The sequence below is a fragment of the Piliocolobus tephrosceles genome, chromosome 1 (assembly GCF_002776525.5).
Source record: "Piliocolobus tephrosceles isolate RC106 chromosome 1, ASM277652v3, whole genome shotgun sequence".
NCBI classification, from domain to species: Eukaryota; Metazoa; Chordata; class Mammalia; order Primates; family Cercopithecidae; genus Piliocolobus; species Piliocolobus tephrosceles.
The window spans coordinates 158,683,240-158,708,903 of NC_045434.1; the positions used below are offsets into that span (position 1 = coordinate 158,683,240).

Consider the following 25,664-nt stretch of genomic DNA (forward strand, 5'->3'; position numbering starts at 1 on the left):
TTCTCTTGATCCAGGATTCAGTCCGAGATCACATATTACAAAATAGTTCTTAAAGTTTCCTTCAATCTAGAACAATGTTTTTAACCTTTTATTGTCTTCTCTGACAGTGACATTTTGTCAGAAATGTCAGAAAAAAAACATTTTGTTTTTTCTTACTTTTCACTTTGCTTTTTTTACTGATGAATACGTCCTGAAATCAATTCCTATTTTTTAAATAGTGTAGACTGTTTTTTGTACATCATTCCTCAGTTGTATTTGCCTGATATTTTGTCATTATTCATGTTATGTATTTTGGGGCAAAAATATAGAAGAATGTTGAATTACATCAAGAGATATTTTGTCCTATTATTGATGAATTTTAATCATTTGATTACAGTGATGTTCAGCAGGTTTATATACTATAAAAGTAATCATTTGGCCGGGCATGGTGGCTCAAACCTGTAATCCTAGCACTTTGGGAGGCCAAGACAGGCAGATCACGAGGTCAGGAGATTGAGACCATCCTGGCTAACACGGTGAAACCCCGTCTCTACTACAAAATACGAAAAACTAGCCTGGCGAGGTGGCGGGCGCCTGTAGTCCCAGCTACTCAGGAGGCTGAGGCAGGAGAATGGCATGAACCCGAGAGGCGGAGCGTGCAGTGAGCCGAGATCGCGCCACTACACTCCAGCCTGGGCAACAGAGCGAGACTCCGTCTCAAAAAAAAAATAATCATTTTCCCTTTGTAATTAATAAATACTTTGTGGCGAGGTACTTTGTCATGTTTCACCCAGTAGTTTTAACATACATTGATGATTCTTGCCTGAGTCAGTTATTACTATAATAATTGCCATAGTCATAGTCATAATTTTCTAACTCCATCATTTCCGTATTTATTAATTGACCTTCTGCTGGTTGGCCATTTAAAAATTCATCTGTTCATAGTGATACAAGGTTTTTCCTTGACTTCCCCTTTTCCATATTTCTATCCCATCTCAAATCTGAATCTCTGTCTCCTGAGAGCAGCAATAAATTTGCACATTTGCTTAATCCTACATCACACACAAAATACTTGCAGAATTCCCGTGCTCACAGCACTGGTAAAAGCAAACCTGCAAAGCATTCAAGATTTGTTTGCAGTTTTTTGTGCTTAAAGATACATAGTCAAATTACTGTTTTTCAAAAATTATTTGGATTAGTTCTTCATTTGAAGTATTCATTTGAAATAGATTTTCTTGATCGTGAATTTTACTTTTTTCTGATGCTTTTTGACTTTTTAAAATGAGATAAGCCATTAATATGGTCCTAAAAGTCAAAACTGTTGCCAAAAAAGGATACTCAGAGTAGCATTAATCCCTCCCTCATTCCTTCTCCCTATTTCTTGTGGGTAACCAAATTCATTAGTTTCTTATTCATTAGTTTCCTATGCAGTTTCATTTTGTTTTTTCTTACTTTTTTTATACAGAAGGTGGCACACCGTATGTACTCTTTTCACTTTGCTTTTTTTTACTGATGAATACGTCCTGAAATCAATTCCTATTGATCAATTTGGAGAATTTTAAATGTAAGAATCCTCTCAACAGGAAAATACAGTTCCATGTTTTAGGTTTAAAAATGTTTTTTTCTTCACAAAACAAGTGGTTAATGGCATGTCAATAAAGCCTATTTGTAAAAAAAAAAAAAAAAAAAAAAAAAAAAATCACCTACACATTAATATTTTATGTGAACTTCCATATCCTTTATGTTTTGCAAGGAATATATATAATTTACTGCGATTGGCTTTTCTTCCTCTTGGCAATTTGCTGCTGCTGTAGCTGGCATTGCTATGAAAATGCAATAATGGTGACTGTCCTGTAAGTTTTATTTTCAGATAATTGTAGATTTACTTGCCATTGTGAGAAGTAAAACAGAGACATCATGTGTAGTGTTTTCCTAGTTCCCGACATAACATCTTATAAAACTGTAGTGCAATATCACAACCAGGAAATTGACATTGGCTCAATCCACTGATCTTATTCATATTTCCTGTTTTGCAATGAACTCATTTGTGTGTGTATTTAGTTCTATGCAATTTTATCACGTGTAGGTTCTTGTATCTACCACTGTAATCATGATACAGAACAGTTCCATCACCACAAGGATCCCACCTGTTGTATAGGCCTTTTTTTTTTTTTTTCTTCTTTTTTTGAGACAGAGTTTCACTCTTGTTGCCCACGCTGCAGTGCAATGGCATGATCTTGGCTCACTGCAACCTCCACCTCTTGGGTTCAAGTGATTCTTCTTGCCTCAGCCTCCCAAATAGCTGGGATTATAAGTGTGCACCACTACCAGGCCCTGTTAGTTTTTGTATTTTTAGTAGAGATGGGGGTTTCACCATGTTGGCCAGGCTGGTCTCAAACTCCTAACCTCAGGTGATCCACCCACATTGGCCTTCCAAAGTACTGGGATTATAGGCATGAACCACTGCACCCAGCCTAGGACTTATTTTTAATCACTAGCTCATTGTCTCTTATAGGCAGAAGAGTAACTTTTTTAGATGTGTATTTTTTTTTATTTCTGTACTAACCCAAATAAAACCTTTTTAATAGTAGTGAGTTATGCCAGAACTGGTTTTTAAAAAATGTTTGTTGTTTTGTTTTGCATTATATATACAATTTAATTGTGACAACCACTGGTCAGTATTCTGAGTTCCTCTTGACTGCTCAAATGATGGTCTCTAGGGATAAGTTAGTTGAAAATGTTTATCAGAATCTTAGGATGAAGATATATGCCTATATTCCATATTATGCCTGTTCTGTAGGTGAGCAAAGGCTAAGAGGAGAGCCAGTCTTAAAAAGAGAATTATTTTCAACAATTTAAAATTTTAGATATGGAAGACTGAAAACTTTCCCCTAAAGATCAGGAGCCAAACAAGGACACCTGCTTTCACCACTGGTATTCAACATTGTATTGGAAATTCTAGCCAGAGCAATTAGACAAGAAAAAGAAATAAAAGACATTTAAATTGGAAGGGAAAAGGTAAATCTTTATTTGAAGACGAGATGATTTTCTATAGAGAAAATCCCAAGAGTGCACAGGAAGCTACTAGAGCTAATAACTAGAGTCAAAAAAGTTTCAGGGTATAAGATCAACACACAAAAATCAGTTTCCATATACCTGTAATGAATTTGAAAAGGAAATTAAGGAAGCAGTCCATTGCAGTAGGATCTGAAAGGATAAAATACACAGGAATAAATTTAACCAAAGAGGTAAAAAACTTGTACACTAGAAACTACAATTCATTTTTGAAAGAAAATAAAGAATATCTAAATAAAAGGGAAGATATTCTGTATTCATGGGCAAGAAGATTTAATATTGTTAAGATGTTAATGCTACTACACAAAGCAGTCTACAGATTCACTGTAATTCCTGTATTTCTTTTGCAGAATGATTAAACAGCATTTTTTGCAGAAATGGAAAAGCCTGTCCTTAGATTCATATGAAACTACAAGAGACCCTAAATAGCCAAACAATCTTGAAAAAGGACAAAGTTGGAAGACTCATATTTCCTGATTTCAAAACATACTGCAAAGCTACAGTAATCAAAACAGTATGGCACTGGCCTAACAGTAGCCATAGAGACAAATAGAATAGAATTGGGTGTCCAAAACACACACATACATCTATGACCAATTGAATTTTGACAAGGATGCCAAGTTTATTTAATGGAGAAAAAATAGTATCTTCAATAAATATTGCTGGGAAATAGGATTTCCTTATAAAAAAGAATGGAATTGGATCCCTACCTCAATCATATATAAAAATTAATTCAAAATAGATCAGTGACCTAAATATAAGGGCCAAAACCATTTATAACTATCTTAGAGGAAAACATAATGATAAATCTTCATGACCTTGAATTTGTTGATAGATTCTTATATAACAACACCAAAAGCACAATGAACAAAAGAAAAAATAAATTGGACTTTATCAAAAGTAAAAGCTCTTGTGCTTCGGAGTACACCATCAAGAAAGTGAAAAGGCACAGCACAGAATGGGAGAAAATATTTTCAAATTATATATCTAATAAGGGTTTAATGTCCAGAGTATATCAAGGACTTCTAAAACTCAACAAGAAAAAAAGACAGCCCAACTTTAAACATAGGCAAAGACTTGAGTAGATATTTCTTTTTTGTTGTTTTGGTTTTTTGTTTGTTTGTTTGTTTGTTTTGAGACAGAGTCTCACTGTGTTGCCCAGGCTGGAGTGCAGTGGTGCTATCTTGGCTTACTGCAAGCTCCGCCTCCTGGGTTCACACCATTCTCCTGCTTCAGCTTCCTGAATAGCTGGGACTACAGGCACCCACCAACATGTCTGGCAAACCCTTTTTTTTTTTTTTGTATTTTTAGTAGAGATGGGGCTTCACTGTGTTAGCCAGGGTGGTCTCGATCTCCTGACCTCATGATCTGCCTGCCTCAGCCTCCCAAATTGCTGGGATTACAGGTGTGAGCCACCACACCTGGCCTTGAGTAGATATTTCTTGAAAGAAGTTATACAAATTGCCAATAAGCACATGAAAATATGTTAAATATCATTAGTCATTAAAGAAATGCGAATCAAAACTACAGTGAGACCTTACATTTTACATTTTACATCTACGAGGATGGCCATTTAAACAAACAATAAAAATGGAAAATAACAAATATTGGCAAGGATATAGAAGAATTAAAACCCTTGTACATTGTAGCTCTTGTGGAAAACAGTCTGGCACTTTCTCAAAAAGTTAAACATATAATTAACATAAGACCAAGCAATTTCACTCCTAGGTATATGCCCAAAATAATTGAAAACAGTGACTCAGATATTTATATACCAGTGTTTATTCCATCATTATTCATAATAACCAAAAGATAGGAAACAACCCAAATGTTCATCAACAAATGAATGGCTAAACAAAGTGTGGTATATACATACAGTGGAATATTATTTATTCATGAAAAGGGAGGAACTTCTGATACATGTTACAACATTGAAGAATCTTGAAAGCATTATGCTAAGTGAAATAAGCCAGACACATATAAGGACAAATATTGTAAGATTCCAGTTGTACACAATATCTAGAATGGACTAATTCAAAGAGACAGAAAGGAGATTAAAGGTTACTAGAGACTGGAGGTGGGAAGCATGAGGAGTTATCGCTTAATGGTTATACAGTTTCTGTTTATAGTAATAGAAAAGTTTTGGATATAGTGGTGATGGTTGCACAATATTGTGAATGTAATTAATGTCACTGAATTGTACACTTAAAAATGTTTAAAATGACAAATCTTGTTATATATATTTTATCACAATAAGAAATTAAAAAAAAAAATGTAAGCTGAACGGAATGCAGAAAAGCTCCTTGAGACAGCCTGTAAGAATATAATGAAATGAATAGACCTAAAGACAGGGAAATTTTTTTTTTTGACAAAGGATATCAATTTCATTTATATTGACCAGGTTTTTTTGTGACCAGTCTTCATGAAAAAGCTTTTAATTAATTTTTATGTGCATGAGAATTGCCTGGAAATGCGTATTTCTGACCTTCTCTGTTAGTAGTTCTTGGATGCAGCGCAGGAATTTGTATTTTTAACCATTTACCAAGGAATTCTGATGCCAGTGGTAACTGAATTACACTTTTGGAAGTATTACATAATGGTTGAGAACACAGTAGGTCAAACACACCTGAGTTCAAGTCCTGACTGTGCCCCTTGTTATAAAACCCTGAATAATTAAATTATTTATTAGTACTTCAGTTTTCATAGCTGTAGAATGGAAATATTTCCCACAGATAGTTGTGTTGAAAATTAAGATATAGTTTGTAAAGTAGTAAGCATAGTGCCTTAAACTAAGAAAGCATTAAAAAAATGTTAACAACATATTTCATTGTTTTCATAATTCAGCTATCATCCAAAATTATCAGTTTAGGTCGAGGGAGATGGGGATTCAGTGACCTGTTTACCTTTTTCTGCATGAATTGTAGTATTGTAAAGATTTAGAAGAACCTAAGGAATTCATCCCTGTTATGTACATTTAATGCACAAGTCTTGAGATTTATAAAAGTACAATTTCTTAGAGGTAATAACTTTGAGATAATAGCTTTTAGTAATAGAATCAATTGGGGTGTATTTGTGGCCTTTGAGAATACTGTATTAAAAATACTAAGGCAGAAATCTAAATATAAGAGTTTTAATATGGAGGAAGTAGACATTGGGTTAGGCTGTCATGTTGAGCAGTAATTAAGAAGATTCATTAAATTAAGTAAATAGAGAGTTAAGCAGCATTGGGTGCTCAGCAAAATCATACTTCTAATATTGACTGTCAATTCTACTGTGAGGCTTTGTTTGTTTGTTTGTTTCCCCATAGTACTCACAGCTTAGGCTAGGAGCAAAGAAAACAAATAGGGACATCCTGGGTTACCTGTGAGAAAGACATATGTGGTGGAAGGTTAGGGAACTGAATTAATTAACTTTGTCAGCAATATAACTGATGAATCATGGAGACTACATAAGACAATAGGAGAAGAAAGTTAAAAAAAAAAAAGAGAGAGAGAAAACTGCAGGATGGGCATACTTCACTTGACTCCAGGGATGGATGGTCACTGGACCAGGTCTTTTTTCTTCTGTTCATTGATCCATCAAATAGTTACTGGGTACCTACCACACCTGCAGGCACCTTATTAGTTAACACAGGTTATAAAAGTAAATAAGGTAGATACCACCCTTGCCTTCATCGAACTTACAATCTGGTAAGCAAGATATATATCAAACAATTGGAAGTTACAAAAAAGGAGGGAAATCAAGATTTTTTTCAGGCCATTATCATGGCTTTTACAGGTTTTCACTCTTCTTCCAATATATCCACAATGCCTACACAGTACAGTAGGTACCATGGCTTGCATCCTAGGGAATCTATAAATCACTGGGTTCTTTTTTCATTTGCTCTACTCCTTTACTTCTCATTCTTTCACATCTAGGATGGCACAGCACACAGCAGGAGCTGAGTTAATGCTTGCTAACACCTGCCTCAATAAATCTGAATTAGAAGCACCAATTTAATAACAGTTTCTCTTTGTTCTTTTAGTTCTCTCCTCAGAATACATCTGAGGGACTTAATAGAGAAAAAGTAAATGATGAAACTAAATTTGAAGCTAAGAATGGAAAATAATTGAAAGAATTGAAACTGGCCAAGGTAGGAAAAATCCTGAACTGGTACAGAATGATAGTTTTGAAAGTCAAGTTACACCTGACTTGAGACTGAAGAAGTTAATATAGAGGGAAGGAAAAGCAGAATTAATGGATACATCCAATGCTTCTCATGGATTTTATTTGGCTGATGCACCTAATTTCAGTTGTTTTTCAGAATGAGGACTTTCTCTTTGAGGAACGTGAAAGAACTCTGTATTTCACAATGCAACTCTTCTAAGCAAATTGGAAAACTGCACTGAAAATCCTAAATTTTGACATGTAGCTCCCTCAAGAGAAAAACTACTAGATGCTTAAAAAAAAAAATGCTGCTTGGTTTTTACTGATGAAAAAGAAGGTTAATTCAAGGAGGACCAAGATTTCAGATTTCTCAGGTTGTGCCACAATAGTCTTTGACCATAATGCAGATTTGATTAAATCTTGTAAGGATGCCATAAAACTGGCAACAGTCACTGGATATCTGGATGGTAGTGGCCCATTGACATCTGGATGGCTCAAAGGATCATTATAAGATAAAGGATTTGGGCCAGGCGTGGCTCACGTCTGTAATCCCAGCACTTTGGGAGGATGAGGCAGGCAGATCACAAGGTCAGGAGATCAAGACCATCCTGGCTAACATGGTGAAACCCCGTCTCTACTAAAACTACAAAAAATTTGCTGAGTGTGGCAGCGTGCATCTGTAGTCCCAGCTACTCCGGAAGCTGAGGCAGGAGAATGGCATGAACCCAGGAGGTGGAGCTTGCAGTGAGCCGAGATTGCGCCACTGCACTCCAGCCTGGGTGAGAGAGCAAGACTCTGTCTCAAAAAAAAAAAAAAAAAAAAAAAAAGATAAAGGGTTTGGTCCAATTTAATCTAGTCAGAGGCAAATCTATTTGAGAAAAAAATAGTATTCTGTAAAATATGAATGGCACCAGTGATGATACTTTTACTCACCAACTTGAAAGAGCCACAATAACTTTGAAATTTTGTAATTTCATAATGAACTTGAGAAATATATTCTTCAGGCAGCTTGAAAAAAATGAAAGATTGTTGGTTTCCAGGAATACATAAATTAGTAAAGGAACATCAAGATGATACTAAAAACTAAGGGACTGTACACAAACCGTAATGCTATGTTAGGGCAACAAAGTGGAATTTGAACCATGCATTGAAAATACAGAAAAGGGCTCTCAATAGCAATGCAAATCTACTTTTCAGCACAAGTAGGATGTTTATGAGAATTCCATTTTGTCTAGGATGAAGAAAGTGGTAGAATTATTTCTCCCAAAATCTGCTCAGCAAATAATTTATCTCCAAAGATTATGAAGGCTTCTTCAGTGACTCGGAAGATGTGGAAAAGAATGCCTTGAAAAAAAAGGATTTTTCAGGATTTAACAGTTGTATAACACTTAAAAAAACCATTCATGGGGATTTGGTTGCCTTCAAGGTGGGAAAAAGGTGATTTCGTCTAGGGAGAAGAAAAAGGAGGAGGAGAGGAAAGGGAATCAGAATGATAATGAGAAGAGCAATGGCATGTCTACTAGTCTACTTGATCCTGCAGTGGATACAAGTGTCCTTGAGAAACCACCTTCAGCATATCAAAGATGTTTTGAAAACAGCTTCCCCAGATAATTGATATTTAATCCATACAAGTCTCCAAGATTGTTGAAACAGTTTGTTTTAGCTTAGCCCCTCAATTACTATCTTAATGTAGGAGAGCTGCTAGTAGGTCCTTTGGGGATGCTACATTATACAACTTTTGGGGGCACCATTTACATCTAACTCTATGTAAACAGAGCCACTCGGAGACATTCAAGATGGCAGCCCTGCCACAGCCTTCCCACACAATTCCCTATAGGTGAACAGGGAGTACCATCAACTCTTTAAGATATGCAAGTCAGTTTGAAAAGGCTCTAGTATTCCAGTTCTCCCAGGAAAGGGATGCAAGTTATAAGGCAATAAGCCCCTCAGATTCCTTCTTTATAGCAAAGTAACTTAATTTGCCTCTACTTTGTACTCCTATGGCACTCAGTAGGCTTTGGCATCATATGTGAGAAGCTAGAGGATCCAGCCTGGGTGGGAGTCCCTTAAGTCCTTGTTTCTTCAGGTCTTTGAATCCAATTTGAAGGAAAAGGAATTCCTTTATGATACCATCTCTCAAACTGAGATTCTCCTGTTAAGCAGTCAGGGCCTCAGACAGATGACTTCTGATTGAAAATACATAATAAAGGAAAACTTTTAAAGAAAAGAATTCACCCAAAATTCCACTGTCCTCATAATTTTTAGCTTTTGAATAATGCTATCAGGTTTCCATTTCTTGTTTGCATACTTAGATAACATTTTACTTAATTGAAACTTACTGTACATACACATTATATATAAAAATTTTAACATATTTGTCTTATTTTTAATAGCACAAAAATGTCAATGAATGACACTGATGTAATCTTGAAAAAGCATTTAAATAGAATTTCTGGTTTCTCTCATAAAATCTATATGGATTTATGCTGTGTGAAACAGTACTCACTAGCCATACATGGCTAATGAGCACTTGAAATATGGCTAGTATGAAATGAGATGTTCTGTTAATATGTAAAGTATACCTGGATTTGAAAAAAGTATAAAATATCTCGATTTTATATTCATTATATGTTGAAATAATATTTTGAATATATTGAGTTAAATATTTAAACATTATTAAAATTATTAAAGTTTACCTTTTTTATTCCTTTTAATGTGGCTACTAAAAATTTTAAATTACATACATGGCTTACATTATTTTTCTGTCAGACTGTGTTAATATAGATTATCACAAACAACTATGGGGTCTTAAAATTTGAAAAGAAACTAAAATTTTAACAGTAAGGGAATAGTTAAATCATTTTTAGTATGTTTACTAAATAGAATATTGTGCAGCCTTTAATATGTGGCCCCCCAAAATGTATATAATGTTATATTAAGTAAAGAAAGCACAGCCAGACACCATGGCTCACACCTGTAATCACAGTGCTTTGGGAGGACAAGGTAAGAGGATCTATTGAATCCAGGAGGTTGAGGCTGCAGTGAGCCATGATCATACCACTGCACTTCAGCCTGGGCAACAGAGGTAAACCCCATTTCTTTATAAAAAGGAAAAAAAAAAAGCATGATAACAAAGTTACGCAATTTTTTTTTTTTTTAAACTAGGAGAATTTTTCCAAAAAGCTAACTGGAGATATATTCAGAAGATTGAATTCCAAGTGATGTTTTCCTCTTTCCTTTTCTTTATTTTCAAATTTGAAATAAAGTCATGAAACTTTTTATTTTAAAAATAGTTACTAGGTGATACTGATTCATAGACTCAGATCAAGGTAAATGAAGGAATGGTGGTGTATTATTGTTCTCATTGTGGCATTGTGGAGAAAGGAATAGCCAACTATGTCTTCCATTCCACTGCTCAGTGGGAATCGGAAAGTAAAACTCCAAAAGAGGGGACAGTTGATAATATATATATTGTTTATAAAGAATGAAAGAACCTAAGTCAAAGGTCCTTTAAAAAGAGTTAAAGCTCTGAAAATGACTTGCCATGTTTAAATGCTTCCCCTTGCTAAGTACTATCTTTTTCTTTATTACTAGATTGATGATGTTGCTATCTAAAGTTGAGAAATTGTCAGAAGAAATCATGACGATAATGCAAAATTTAAGTAGTATACGGGTTTGTATTTTTTCATACTTCTACCCTGTTTGAAAAGGATAAAAGGAAAGAGTGTCCCAGATTGGAGAATCCAATCCAGGAAAGAGTTTGCACAGAGTATGTTTGATTTACTTTTCATGGGAATTTTTTAATAGGAGAACACTATTTAACCATAATATTTTAGTAATATCTGGCTTTTCACATTTAAATATAAATTTGTAGATCATGTTTCGTCTTTTTAGTTAATTATAAATTGTTTTTATTCAGGCATTTTAGGGCTTGAAATAGTTGGCCTGCCAGAAAAAGTTAAATATCCTAACATAGAGTTTAAGTTTTTCAAATGAAGGAAACAGTATACTGTATTTTCACTAGACATGTCAGTAATCTCATATGTGTAGAGAACTTAACTCATTCAAGATGGCTTTCTTGTAGGCTTTGGAGGGCAGTAGAGAGCTTGAAAATCTCATTGGAATCTCCTGTGCATCACGTTTCTTAAAAAAAGAAATGCAGAAAACCAAAGAGCTAAGTAAGAATTTATGAGTTTTCAATGACAATAATTTTAAAGATAAACCTATTAATTTGTTTCAAATTTAAATTTGATAGATTTCCGTATATATACCATTACTGAACATGTGATAAAAATACTATTACCTTCTTTAAATAAGAAGCCACATGTCTTTTATCAGGATGTGTTATTTTGGGGATTCTTCTTGAATGTGAATGAAAAGAATGCACCTTGGAAACTGGTAGCAGGCATTTCAAATGTAATGCCCATTTTTATAATATATAATAAGGTATTATATTTTATACTTGGTACTTATAAATATGTATTATTTTGGATTTTTTTTTTCTCATGAAGTTGTTTGTTCCAAGTAATGAGAAATTCTCCATATTCTATGTTAATTCTTGACATGAGATTTTTACTTCTTTTAGTGACAAAAGTAATTAAACAAAAACTGTTTGAAAGGAGTTCAGGACTTCCTCACAAACGTAAGTAGTTGTGTTTTAGTTTATTACATAAAAAGATGCTTTCATCCCATTTTGCCAATTAAAACTAATCATCATGAGTCCTTTTTAGTGATTTTATTTTTTCCTCAGAGATCCCTGTTCTGAAGTGTGTTCTTTTAAAAGATCATGAATCTCATTTGAAAAGCTTTATATTGCATTTAGCAGATGATACCTGATGAGATCAACTTCTCTGATTGAACTTTTTAAATGCCTTTTGAAATGCAATCTTCAACATAAGATTTAAATTTTGTCTTTTTATTAAAATTTATTTTTGAGAATACAGAGGAATATGAGCAACAATGCATTAATATACTGCAGTTTTTAGTGTTGCACTAGAACCATTAAAAGTTACTTTCTAACCAGTATTCTGGAAACTTTCAGATCATTAATAGGCTTTGTTCTATGAACTCTTATGCCTCTGATCATTTCACAGTATGGAAAACTAAATAAACAGTGTTTAAGTTTCCATAGGAAGTACACATTCATACCTTCACACCTCAATAAGCAAAGTAATCATGAACTGTAAAATACTAAAACCTTTAGACTAATGTAAAACTGATTAATAGTACCTACATGAATGCCATTTAGCAATTTCTGCAGATGGAATTAGGCCTTAAAATGGGTGGCCGTGTTTTTAGCCTACCACTTTTAAATACCGATGACTGCCATTTATTGAGTACCTATAATTACTATATTCTCAATACTAGGATCAGCAGATCTTTACAGCATTGTGGAAAGATAGCTACACTGTATTATCATTGTCATTATAGACAAGGAACGAAGATACAAAAAATATTAAGTAACTTGCCCAAGACTTCTACTTAGGTAACAGAGCAAGGATTCCAAGCAAAGACCAGTCTGGCCTCAAAAACTCTGGTCATTTCATTATTCTTTGTTGTCCCTTCCTAAAACAAATGAAATCATCCAGTCATCCCAGCTTTCAGACTAAAACATGGCACATAATTGAAACTGCTTCAGCCAATCTGGTATGTTAGCCTGGGTTTAGAACCTTTAATAAGCCAGTGATGGGTTGGCAATGGGAAGTGCTGGGATTGCCAGCCAGTCAGATCTAAAGGCCAGCTGGGTCATGGCAGGGCTGCAGCCATGGCAAGACTCCTCCAAAGTTCATGTGGGAAGGGAGCTGAATAGACTTCCTGAGCTTTTCAGTTGAACAACTAACGTCTACTGTGATGCCAAGAATTTAAGAACATGAAAGGTAGCTCTTTCTTGGAAATGGCTTGGGATCTCTTCTTTTAAAAAAAAAAAAAAAAAAAAAAAAAGAGGGCCGGGCGCGGTGGCTCAAGCCTGTAATCCCAGCACTTTGGGAGGCCGAGACGGGCGGATTACGAGGTCAGGAGATCGAGACCATCCTGGCTAACACGGTGAAACCCCCTCTCTACTAAAAACTGCAAAAAACTAGCCGGGCGAGGTGGCGGCGCCTGTAGTCCCAGCTACCGGGGAGGCTGAGGCAGGAGAATGGCGTGAACCCGGGAGGCGGAGCTTGCAGTGAGCTGAGATCCGGCCACTGCACTCCAGCCTGGGTGACAGAGCGAGACTCCATCTCAAAAAATAAATAAATAAATAAATAAATAAATAAAAAGAAAAAGAGAAAAGAAAAATTTAGAGACAAGATTGTACCCTGTCACCCAGGCTGAAGTGATGATTAGTGAAGTGGGATCACAGGCATGAGCCAACACTCCTGGCCTCTTGTGTCTTTAGTTGTGTAACTTGATTAGAATGTGTAACTGGGTTTCAGTGGTTTCAATCTCTCCTAACTTGACAAGTTTTAAAGGATCACAGTAGGAAAGCAAAATGTTTATTATTTCCCAATTGGAAGAAATCTTGCTTCTACATATTCTACACCAATAGTGTGATTTCTTTAAAAATCTGTAACTTCCTAGAACTAATTAGAATTAGGCTTAACGTAGTTTACTTTTGCAAACAGCTTTGAGAAATAAGGAAGAGGAAAACTCTGGAATAAATAAGTGAACTGTCAATGCTAATAATGTAAAAAATTTGTTTATATTTTATTAAAATATTTTTCCTTCCAGGGGATACTTTTTTCATTTCCTTATGGCCATCTAAAATACATGAATTCATTGTGTGTTTATGCATGATCAGCCTTAAAACTCTTTTCTATTATTTTAGGCATTAAGGCTGACTTGCCCATTATCAGATTTTCCCAAAGGACTGAGTTCCTGCATAGAGGATACTGTATGACTAAACCATGTTTGTAAATTTCTAATAATCATTGATTTAAATGAAAACTCAGTTTAAAAATATATAATACATAGTATCTATATAAGTATGTTATATATTAATGTGTATTCTATATAGTCATCGTCCAATTCTGTTTTTTGGCAGGAGCTACATTAGCTCTTTATATTTCCCAAGGTATTAAAAACTTCATTAGCTTTTCAACTAATTTTGGGAAATTCATATTGCCTAAAAAATAGATTGAAGCTTATTTTTGTTGTAATTTGAGTTTGAGCTATATCCTGAGTGCTTTTCCTACCTCTTTCTCTGGTTCCTAACATACATATTAGTTTTCAGGGTTTTTTGTTTGGTTTTTTTTTTTTTTGGTTAATGATTATGTTCACACACAAACATGCACACACATGTAAATTTTTTTAGTAAGCTAACAGCTTTTACCCTTTTCTGCTCATACATTCATTTTAAGAGGATTTTGCTAATTCTTTTGACATCTCAAACTAGTTTGCTTTATATGTTCCTTATTTTACCTTATTCTGGCCTTGAAATTTCCCCTTTCTTTTATTTATTTATTTATTTATTTATTTATTTATTTATTTATTTATTTATTTTTACTATGCTATTACACAGAATTGTTTAAATTTTAAAATGTTTTGGGAGTTTCTCATAATATTAGAAAATAAGTAAAATAAAAATCATCTCTATAATATGTATAGGATTTATTAATTATGAAAATGAGAATAAGCCAATTACTTGTTTCACTATCAAAAGAATGTCCTTCAGATTCTTCTGGGTTTTTGGTGGGGTTTTTTTGTTTTTTGTTTGTTCGTTTTTTGGTCTTTCAGATTCTTACAAAATTTTCCTGGAATAGTTAAAGCAGACAATACCATGAGAATTTCAATATTTATGCTCTCGTTGCCTCTTCTAATTGGTCTTTTAGTTCTACTAATATTTAGTTTTTCATTTCAGTGAGAATTTCAGTTAACTTCAGTTACAGTCTTTATTGCAGGAAGAGTATAATTGTAAAAATAAAACTCTAGTATTTTAAATAAATAGACATCTGACACAGATTCTTAAGGCTTTATATAACTTATTCAAGAGAAATTTAAAACATACACAATAAAATTAAAAGGCACACTGAGATTTGCATAGTGTCATAAGAACTGGACCTGGTAAATCAGGGGATGCCTTGATGAAAGTATGTGAATAAAAGAGGATCTCGTCTGCTATACACAGATTTCTTAAACAAAGGAAGTCTTCTTTCTTTCTTCAGTTACTTAGGAAATAAGCCTAATTTTGCTTTCTTCAATAACACTGGCTTTATGACTATTAGGAAAATAATGAAATGAAAGGTTCTTTTTATGTTAGATTTGGATGTGAATTTTCATAATTATTTTAAATTTGTTATGCTGAAGATTTAAAACATATGACCATTCAGTGAGCTGATACAGATGGAATGTCACATTATCATCACATGGTGAGGCATGAAATTTATTTATTTTACATAATCAGCCTCTCCTTAAAACAACTTGTTACAGATATTCCTTAGTCAATAGATGGCATTCTGTAGTACTTAATATTTTCAGTTTTTTCTGAAGATACTAAAAAATACCATCATTGTTGGTCTTTGACTAGTACTTCCAATAAACAAAATGTTTTTGAAAAGAATGTAAGCAAATTGTAGAGCAGTTGCCAGGATATGGAATCTAGACACTTAGCTTCAGTCCAAAACATATTTTATCTGTTTTGAGAATAATTGTGTAGGTTGCAGTATGCATATTTTAAATGAAATGGAACCATCTGAACTTTACATTGTTCAGTGTTTCAGCTGTTTGTAATAGAAGATATTTCAGAATTTCCAACTTTGGTCTGTTTTTAAAAGCATAATCTACAATGTTCCTGTTTTCTTTAGTTAACTTTCTGTATTCTTACATAGTAAAATTCATCTTGGTTATAGGATTTTAAGGTTATCAACTTCTTAGACAACAGGACAAATTTAAAACTCTTTCTGTTGTAACACTATAAAATAGTTTGATACTGCCTCTTCATTCTAACCACCCACTGAAGTATTTTTTAAACATAAAAATATGTTGTTCTTTCCCCAACTCAGGCTTGAAAAAGTATTCATCATACCAGCTGAATAATTTCACTCCCAGAAAACTACTACCCTTTTAGTTTTCTATTTTATCTTAACATTAAACAATGTATTTTTTTCAAACAGATACTTCAATTTTAAAAGCACTGAGGTTTGAAGTTTAGACATGACGACTTTTAGGAGAAACAACAGAAATTCCCCCTATGCTTTAACATTCTGGATTTATCTGGAGATAAAAAATGGAGCCATTAATTTTGATAGCACAAATATACATTAATGTACAACTATAGTCCTCAGCTCTTTATAGTGATTCAACTATCATGTATGCCATATGTGAGTCATAACCATTCCTATTAATAATGTTAATGCTCTTGTATTACACGATTTGTCTTTGTTTTGGGGTATGCATTTCATCTGCTAAAAATGCATACTTGAGATTTGTCTAGGATTTAAGTAAAAATAAACAGGTTTATTACTTTTCATAGCCTTTTAAATAACTTCTTTCATGATTTAAATTTTTTATACTTTAACAGAAGTATGATAGTTTTTCCTTCAAATAAAATCAGTAGAAAAAATTTTAAACTATAGATTTGGACTCACTTAATAGCAATTAGGTGTTTAAAAGGTGTAAATAACTTGCTATCAGACATTACAAATATCCAGGTGCTCTGTATGTGCTGATGACAACAAAATTGAAAAGAAAGACTATAATAATTCTGACTGGTTTTCTCTGCAGAAGATATTGATTATTTGTGTGTGGTGAGAGATTTGGAAAATTCAATTAAAGGAGTTGTGCAAAGGTTTCATAAATTTTCCTTCTACAGCGTGTACACAGACATTGTTGTGTATTAAATCAATGCAGCACTTCACAATATATTTTCTTTGAAACATAAAAATAAATAACATTTAAACAGTTCTGCTTACTACAGAAACAAATTTTATTTTCTGTGAAGCATTTAGTCATGTGCTATCACTGACTCATACACATTTGCCAGCTGTAACAAATTTTATAGACATTTTCCCCAGAGACATATCTCACATACTATGAATTTTTAAATGAGCAAATGGTGAAGAAGGGATGTCAGCAATATAAAAATTGATCAGTTAAAAGATAAAAGCATAAGTAAAGAGATTTGTATGGTAGTCTTAATAGGTTTTATTAAATAAAAATACTATAAAAAGACAGTAATGAATAGACTGAAGACTGTTCTTGAGGTGGAGAAAAATTACTCTGGCACATTTAGTAGAAATTGGTTTTGTGTCACCTGATAGGTGAACTTTTTTTTCCCATTTTTAACTCTCAGAGTAGTCCAAAAAGCTCCACAAAAAAAGAGTTAGATAAATTATCTAAGTGGTTTACATATTTGAAACACAATAAAGCAAATGTTTATAGTATTATATAACTAGTTATATAGTTAAAAGCAGGACTTAGTAATTATTAAATATTAGGTGATTTTTCCTCCAGCTCAGACCTCAGATGCGAGGAGCGTAGTTATTTTTATTCATACTATTCACAGCAAGTGCTTCAGCCCTCTGGAACCTCTCTTTCAGGACCCCAGAACATTTTGCTACCTTTCCCTCTACCTAGATTGCTTTTTTCTCTGTCTGGCAAACTCCTACTCATCCTTTAAGGTCAGCCTCAGACGTCACAACCTCTGTGAAGCTCTCCCCAGCTCTCCTAGGTAAAGCTAAATTGCTTCATCTTCTAGGCTCCCACAACACTTGTCTGAATATTTTAAATGTATCATGTTGTAGTGCATTGCAATTGTCTGGTTACAGGACTCTTTCTGGGCTCCTCTTTGGTAAACAAACAAAAAGTCTTATCTATGTACTGTAGTCCCAGAGCCTAGCATAGAGCCTGGATAGAAGTTCCACATGCAGTGCAGCCAATGTGTGATGAATGAAAAGAACTTTTTTAAAAGAATTATCTTAAGTATTTTCAAATACTTATAAATTGCTCTTTTCTTATCTCATTAACGTTTATTGCATGCCTACCATGCTTCAGGCATTATTCTAGCATTGGGGACACACTGACAAACAAGGCAGACATAGTCCTGCCCTCAGGAGCATAGAATCTAGCACAAATAACAAGTCATTTTAGTAACCATAAAGAGTATACTAACAATGGTAATAAGCATGTATTGTAATAAATGTCCTGGAATTTTTCATGATAAATTTGAAAATGTATATTCTGAAATAGAATCAGGCTGTCGGATGTTGCAATGAGAATTTATAGCCTATTAGTGTAAAACAAGACTTTAGGTTGTTTTAATTTCATTTTGCTTCAACATTTATTCTGCATCATATACTGTGGCAAGTTGCTTTGAATTGTTTTCTGAAAGAAAAAAAAACCTTTCTTCTTTCATTTAGAATCATGTCATCTTGACAGCTATGAATTCCTTAAAGCCATTTTAAACTGAGGTACTGTTTCACCTTTCTAATTTAGTTTAACCTTGTGAAATTTCACTGTGTTTTGTTCAGGTGGAAACATTTTATTTACATTATCAGATTTGGTATTGTCTTCCTATAAGAAAATAGGGATATGAGCTTTGGAGCTTTAGTTGAAATTATATTAACCTAGTCTTATAAACAACAGGAGGGCAGTCTAACATCAGTTAGAGGCTGATTGGAAAAGAACTGTTGAGCTGACGAGGCTAACTTTAAAAGTCAGAGAGGACACAATTTTTAACGGAGTTAAGGGTCCTTAATCATATTTCATATAAATAGCTAAATAGATGCTGACAAGTAGATTATAGTTTCTGTAGGACACATCTGACTGAACAAGATATAACTAGTCTGTTAAATTAGGAAATGTACTAAATTAAGTAAATAATTTTATATTAATTAGTTATACCTTGCCTTCAGAACAATTCCTATTGATGCAGCAATACAAGTAAAAATTACACATTTATAAATAGCTTATTGTAACAAATAAGCTAAAAGTAATATAAGTCATGATGTATTAGTGTTTAGCATACCTGTAACTGAAGGTTTATATTAAGAACTGACATGGGCTGGGCATGGTGGCTCACGCCTGTAATCCCAGCACTTTGGGAGGCCAAGGCGGGTGGATTACCTGAGGCCAGGAGTTCAAGACCAGCCTGGCCAACATGGTGAAACCCCCGTCTCTACTAAAAATACAAGAGATTAGCCGGGTGTGGTGACTTGTGCTTGAATCCCAGCTACTCGGGAGGCTGAGGCAGGAGAATCGCTTGAACCCAGGAGGCAGAGGTTGCAGTGAGCTGAGATCACGCCACTGCACTCCAGCCTGTGCAACTGAGTGATACTCTGTCTCAGGAAAAAAAAACAACAAAAACTGGCATTAGGGGCTAGGCATGGTGATTCATGCCTGTAATCCCAGCACTGTGAGAGGTCAAGGTGAGAGGATCACTTAAGCCCAGGACCAGCCTAGGCAACATAGTGAGAGACCTTGTCTCTACAAAAAATAGAAAAATTAGCTGGGTATGGTGGCGCATGTCTATAGTCCCAGCTACTGAGGAGGCTGAGTTGGGAAGATCACGTGAGCCCACGTGGTAGAGGCTGTAGTGAGCCATGATTGCTGCACTCCAGCCTGGGTGACAGAGCGAGACCCTGTCTCAAAAAAAAAAAAAAGAATTGTTAGCTTACCAGATGTGTTGCTTGTTCTCTCTTAGGGAAAAAAATCAAAGCACAATTAAAGAATTATGTTCTATCTCCATACTTTTCTTTGGAAATGGTATCTCAAGTGGTTAATATTAGCCTCCTGACAAGCTAGTCTTAATATTTGCAATGCATCTTATATAGAAAATAGTCAGTTTTCTATGAAAACGTTTATTCTATTGTATGCAGTAAACAATAGCTTATATTCTGTTTGCAGTGAGTAATAGCTTATAATAATAGCTAGTATTTATTGAGTACTTTCTGGTTTTTTTGTTTGTTTTTTTGAAATGGAGTCTTGCTCTGTCACTCAGGCTGGAGTGCAGTGGCACGATCTCGGCTCACTGCAACCTCCACCTCCTGGATTCAAGTGATTCTCCTGCCCCAGCCTTCCGAGTAGCTGGTATTACAGGTGAGCACTACCATGCCCAGCTAATTGTATTTTTATTAGAGATGGGGTTTCATAAAGGCCGGGCGCGGTGGCTCACGCCTGTAATCCCAACACTTTGGGAGGCCGAGGCGGGTGGATCATGAGGTCAGGAGATCGAGACCATCCTGGCTAACTCGGTGAAACCTCATCTCTACTAAAAATACAAAAAAAAATTAGCTGGGCGTGGTGGCGAGCGCCTGTAGTCCCAGCTACTCAGGAGGCTGAGGCAGGAGAATGGCGTGAACCTGGGAGGCGGAGCTTGCAGTGAGCCGAGATCGCGCCACTGCACTCCAGCCTGGGCGACAGAGCAAGACTCTGTCTCAAAAAAAAAAAAAAAGAGGTGGGGTTTCACCATGTTGGCCAGGCTGGTCTTGAACTCCTAACCCCAAGTGATCCGCCTGCCTCAGCCTCCCAAAGTGCTGCAATTACAGGCGTGAGCCACTGTGCCCAGCCTTATTGAGTACTTTCTATGTGTCAGCAGTGTTATAAACACTTTATACGTATTCCATTTAATCTTCACAACAACTTATGAGGTAGATACAGTTACTACTTTTATTTTATAGGTGAGGCAATTGAGGCACAAACGAGTTTAAGTACCTTGTCCCAGAATCACCTGAAACAGGGCCAGGATACTAAACCGAGTAGTCTGGTGCCAGAGCCTATGCTCTTGCCACTACCCAGTAGTAATCTGTGAATGTCAGGTTTCACTACTGGCCAAGGATTTTGTATCCTGTTAAGTAAGGATAATATATAAATATTATCCTTATTTGTCCTATATGTAATGGGATATATATGTATTTCATATATATCTATCTACATACACCTATATTCATTCATTATAAGGTTAACGTTTTATAAAATTTCTGACCCATGAAAATCCAACAGAGAACATATTAGATGGTGATCATAGATACATCTTCACAGTTACACATTTAGTAAATGAACGTGCAACATTTAGTGTTTGATAGTCTGTAATAAACTTATAGGGAATTCAGAGTACCGAGAATAGCTTTGTGTTAATGGATTTTAGTAAAGATAACCACATTTTGGGGTGTTCTTTTGAGTCTTTGAGTAATACTTTCAAGAAACTGGGAAGAATTAAGGTTGAGCTACCAGTCAACTTCCCTTTCATTGAGAAGCAAGAGAGAAATGACAGTGAAATTAGGTGACTTCACCTTTGAGGCATTTCCCTCAGTTCTGCCTTTCACCACATTTTCTTCTCACTTTGAGCATTTCCTTCATTATCTCCTTCATTCCCTGAGTTTTCACCTTAGTGTATATGGTTTCCAAATTATTATAGTCTCCTGGGCTATAAACCCACAATCTCAGTTGCCATACAGTGTCCCCCAAGTATACTGATTTCATCATTTCCCCTTCAAAGTTGTTTTTTCTTCTACCTTTTTAGGGATTATATCATTCCATTGGTCAAATTCTCTCTCTTTTTGTTCCCACATCCAAATGCTGCCAGATTATATTACTTCTGAGAATGGTTAATTCTACTTTCCATACCCACTGGTGTGGAACTCTTCCAGATCATCATTGTCCCTATTGTAACCTACCTGTCTGCCCTTTGGTCCCTTTCCCCTACAGCCTATCCTGCTACTGAAAAAAATGTATGCTTTAGAAGATATCACTCCACCATATGTACGATAAAATCCAAATTTAAACTCACATTCAGGAGTCTCCCAGATCTGCCCACAGCTTACCTTTCCAGTTTCTTCATTGTGCCTTACTCATTCCAGATTACTTGCCATTTCCCAGACACCTTCCCTAGAAAGTGCCTTTCTCGTGTCCTTACCTTTGGTCTTGTCTGCTCAGCCTAGCATGCCTTTTCCCTCATTATTGTCAAAATTTTACCTGTCTTTCAAAACCTGCTTAGAATTCATCTTCTGCATAAGCTTCCCCAAATCCCTCTCCCCCATATTCTCCTCATTGCTCTTTTGTATATTTGTCATAGCTGCCTGACTGGTATGCATAAGGGAGAATGTGAATGAAACTCCTGATTTTGTCCTCATGCCCTAGAAACTTGACACCTAGTACTCCTGATATCACTGTGACCAGCTTCCCTACCTGCACCACAGCTCCAGCTCCAGCCCTCTGTTACACTTCAGTGATTATTCCTCTTGACCTGTAATGGTTCAGTGGGGAGGACTGTCCCATATAAATTCACTCCCAGAGCCTTTAAAAAGTGAAACAATGCTAGAATAAGAGAGAAAGTAAGGGTGACAGCAACCCAGAGGCCACAGCCAGAGTGCTAAGACCATCAAAAGATGGGAAGAGAAAAACATTTTGGCTAATGTTAACAGGGGATATTGGGATACTTTAGTAACAATGTGTATGCATTACTTGGGTAACACAAAGATGAGGCTTAGTATGAACAAAGCGCTGTGTATTATGACAGTTTGAAACCTAATAAGGACACAAAAACAATATAAGGCAAGTTATGATAAATGATACAAGTTCAGACTCTTCCAAGTTCTGACTAATAACAAGTACAAACAAGGATTGTGCATCCAGTGAGGATCCAAGTATCAGCTTGATAACCCTCGAAATGGCAGGCTCTCTGGTAGAAGCTTGGGGGTAACTAAGGTAGATTGCCTTAAAGCAGAAATGCAACCTCTTCTTTCTCACACTAAGTCTAAATCTTGAATTCTGTGCACTTTACTGAACCTAAAAGCTGGATCTTTTAAATAGACCCCCAAATCCATGTGACTCTAATGCTGTGAAGACCACAAGCCTGCCTTTTACATGCTTGATTGCAGGTCAACACAATAGAATGGGTTGGTTTCCCTACTACGTGAAATTAGGAAGTATGATAATAAAAAAGGTCCACTGGGATTGAGAGTAGATAGGGAAACTACAAGGAGGGAATTATTTGTGTAATGTTACAAGTAAAATGTAGACCAGTGAATGTTCTAGACTTTGACCAATCAAATTTGTCACACTTCCATGGAGTACAGAGGAAGAGTTGACAAAAGTTTCTTCCCCTTCAGACTGAGAAGTATAAACATTATTCTCTACTGTAAGTACCAAAGGAAGAATAAGCAGTGTTACAGGAATTCACAGCAGACATAGATCACCTTAGGATGGGATTATCAGTTTGTTTGTTTGTTTTTGTTTTTTCAAGACAGGGTCTCGTTCTGTCACCCTGGCTGGAGTGCAGTAGTGCAGTCATAGCTCACTGCATCCTTGACCTCCTAGGCTCAGGCAGTCCTTCTGCCTTGGCCTAGGATTTCAGGCATGAGCCAGCAGCCCCAGCCTTATTAGGTCATTTTTAAAGATCTTTCCCCACATGCCCTATGGTAATGTATGCCATCAGTTGCCAAAGGCTGCTTCCTTCAAAGGCTTTCTCTCACAGAAGGGTTCTAAGGCTGAAGAGACATGAGCCTCTGCCACCACTAGGAGTCCCCAGAGAGACACATTCTGAATAAGAATCTGTCATAGTAAATACTGTCTTTTGGGCAGGGGGCAGCTGTTGGAGGAAACACCTGCTGAAAGGCCCCTAAAGCTTATAGACAAAGGCATGTAAATAAGTTTTCTGTAGGCCCTGTTGGAGTTTTAAAATTCTCTGAAAAGTATCTCCTGTAAGTGTGGTCACATAAGGTGAACAATACTGAGTGCTATGTCTGAGTAGTCATATTGACAGTTACTAGTGAAGATAGTCAAAAAGCAAATGAGGCCGGCACGGTGGCTCACGCCTGTAATCCCAGCACTTTGGGAGGCCGAGGTAGGCAGATCACGAGGTCAGGAGTTCAAGACCAGCCTGGCCAACATAGTGAAACCCTGTCTCTACTAAAAATACAAAAATTAGCTGGGTGTGTTGGCACACACCTGTACTACTACTCAGGAGCCTGAGGTGGGAGAATCACTTGAACCCGGGAGGCAGAGTTCGCAGTGAACCGAGAGCACACCACTGCACTCCAGCCTGGGTAAGAGTGAGACCCTGTCTCACAAAATAAAAAATAAAGCAAAAGCAAATGAGAGGTTGCCAGCAGCATCTAACTAAACTAAGTACCAAATTAGATTGTTAATGGGTGTTAAAATCACTTCTTAAGTCATGTATGAGGTGCATGTTAACTAATTCTTGATAATATAATTATCTTTTATATCCCACAGGCATTAAGAAGAAATGCACTCACCATGAGCACCAAGTTTTGCATCTGCCTGATCATATTTAAAGGAACAGAGAAATATTTGTAATTAATCTGCCCAGTAAATACCAGCTCGTAGCAGTCAGCAGGTGCATGTCTAGATAAAATTTCTTGCAGCTAATTTAAACTTTCTACACACACCAGTAGATAATCTCAATGTAAATAATACATTTCTTCTTGACTCTTTAATGTAAGCCAACATGGAGAGGCAGATCTTGACTTATATTCTGTACCACATACACTTCTGTGGACTTTTAGCATTCGTGGGTAGACTTAATAAAGCATGTATAAAAGTGGCACCTTTGGTAGAATTATATATTTTCCTGAAATTCAGATTAAATGTAATGGTAAGTGGAATTAAGTACCAGTGTTCCCATTTAAAGCCCTAGCTGCTTATTAACTTACAGATTCTTTAAAAAAATTTTTTTAAGATTTATCTAGTCTATTGTGTAGCCACTACCTCAGGAGTGAGTTTTTATTTTCCTATGCTTTTAGAGGAAAAAAACATTTTCAAAGTTTTAAAATTTTACACCATTTATAAAATATTAGGATGTATTTTTTCAGTATAAATGTTTATGAAGTTTTTTGAACTAAACTACACAGAGTACTGAATTTAAAGAAAAGACCATTATTAAGGGGCAATATGTGATCCATTCCAAATTATTTTGAAATATTAAATTTCAGTTATTCTGTGGTGGTTTCTGTCATCATCAAGTTTTTGTTGTCACTCCCAAAATAAAGGGGCGGAAGGAACCACAGAGTATGTTATCTTGATAGTGAAACTTATGCTTTTCTTGACCATTTCTGTAGGGAAAAACTGCTACTCCTTTGGGGTACTTGCCCTAAGTTTTAACAAAATTAGTAGAAAATATTACCATGTCATTTGAATATATCATGAAAAATAAAAACTACATGAAAATCTGAAACAAAATGTTAGCAAATTAAGGTTGAAAATTTTCCACTGCATGCAATGGCACAAGCCTTTAATCCCAGCTACTACTGAGGAGGCTGAAACAGGAGGATCGCTTGAGCCCAGGAGTTGATGACCAGACTGGGCAATATAGCAAGACATCTATCTCAGAAAAAAAGACAATAACTCACTTTCCACTTAGAGAAATTTTAGATTCACCTTTTTAAAATGAAAGGTTTTTTAAAACTTAATATAAATTATATAAATTACCTTCATTTATATAATTGAAGAATGTATAAGAAAAAAATTATTTTCTTCATACTGTTTAAGAAATTTATTCTGATACAGTGCTTATAATAGGATGTTACCAA

General features: G+C 35.4%; 1 protein-coding gene across 4 annotated transcripts in view; it reads left to right on the top strand.

Moving 5' to 3' along the window:
• ITGB3BP (integrin subunit beta 3 binding protein) overlaps positions 1 to 25,083 on the top strand; it is a 74,221-nt gene extending 49,138 nt beyond the window's left edge. Inside the window, exons 5-9 of one of the 4 annotated variants that reach the window (XM_026454151.2) lie at positions 10,795 to 10,873; positions 11,285 to 11,378; positions 11,786 to 11,842; positions 18,537 to 18,587; positions 24,349 to 24,682. In XM_026454151.2, the coding sequence (XP_026309936.1) occupies positions 10,795 to 10,873; positions 11,285 to 11,378; positions 11,786 to 11,842; positions 18,537 to 18,586 (280 nt within the window). In that variant the 3' untranslated portion in view covers position 18,587; positions 24,349 to 24,682. Of the gene's footprint in view, positions 1 to 10,794; positions 10,874 to 11,284; positions 11,379 to 11,785; positions 11,843 to 16,292; positions 16,649 to 18,536; positions 18,588 to 24,348 lie in introns of those variants that run through there. The other 3 variants (XM_026454150.2, XM_026454152.1, XM_031933988.1) reach the window with 3 other exon arrangements.
• Positions 25,084 to 25,664: the final 581 nt, after the last annotated feature.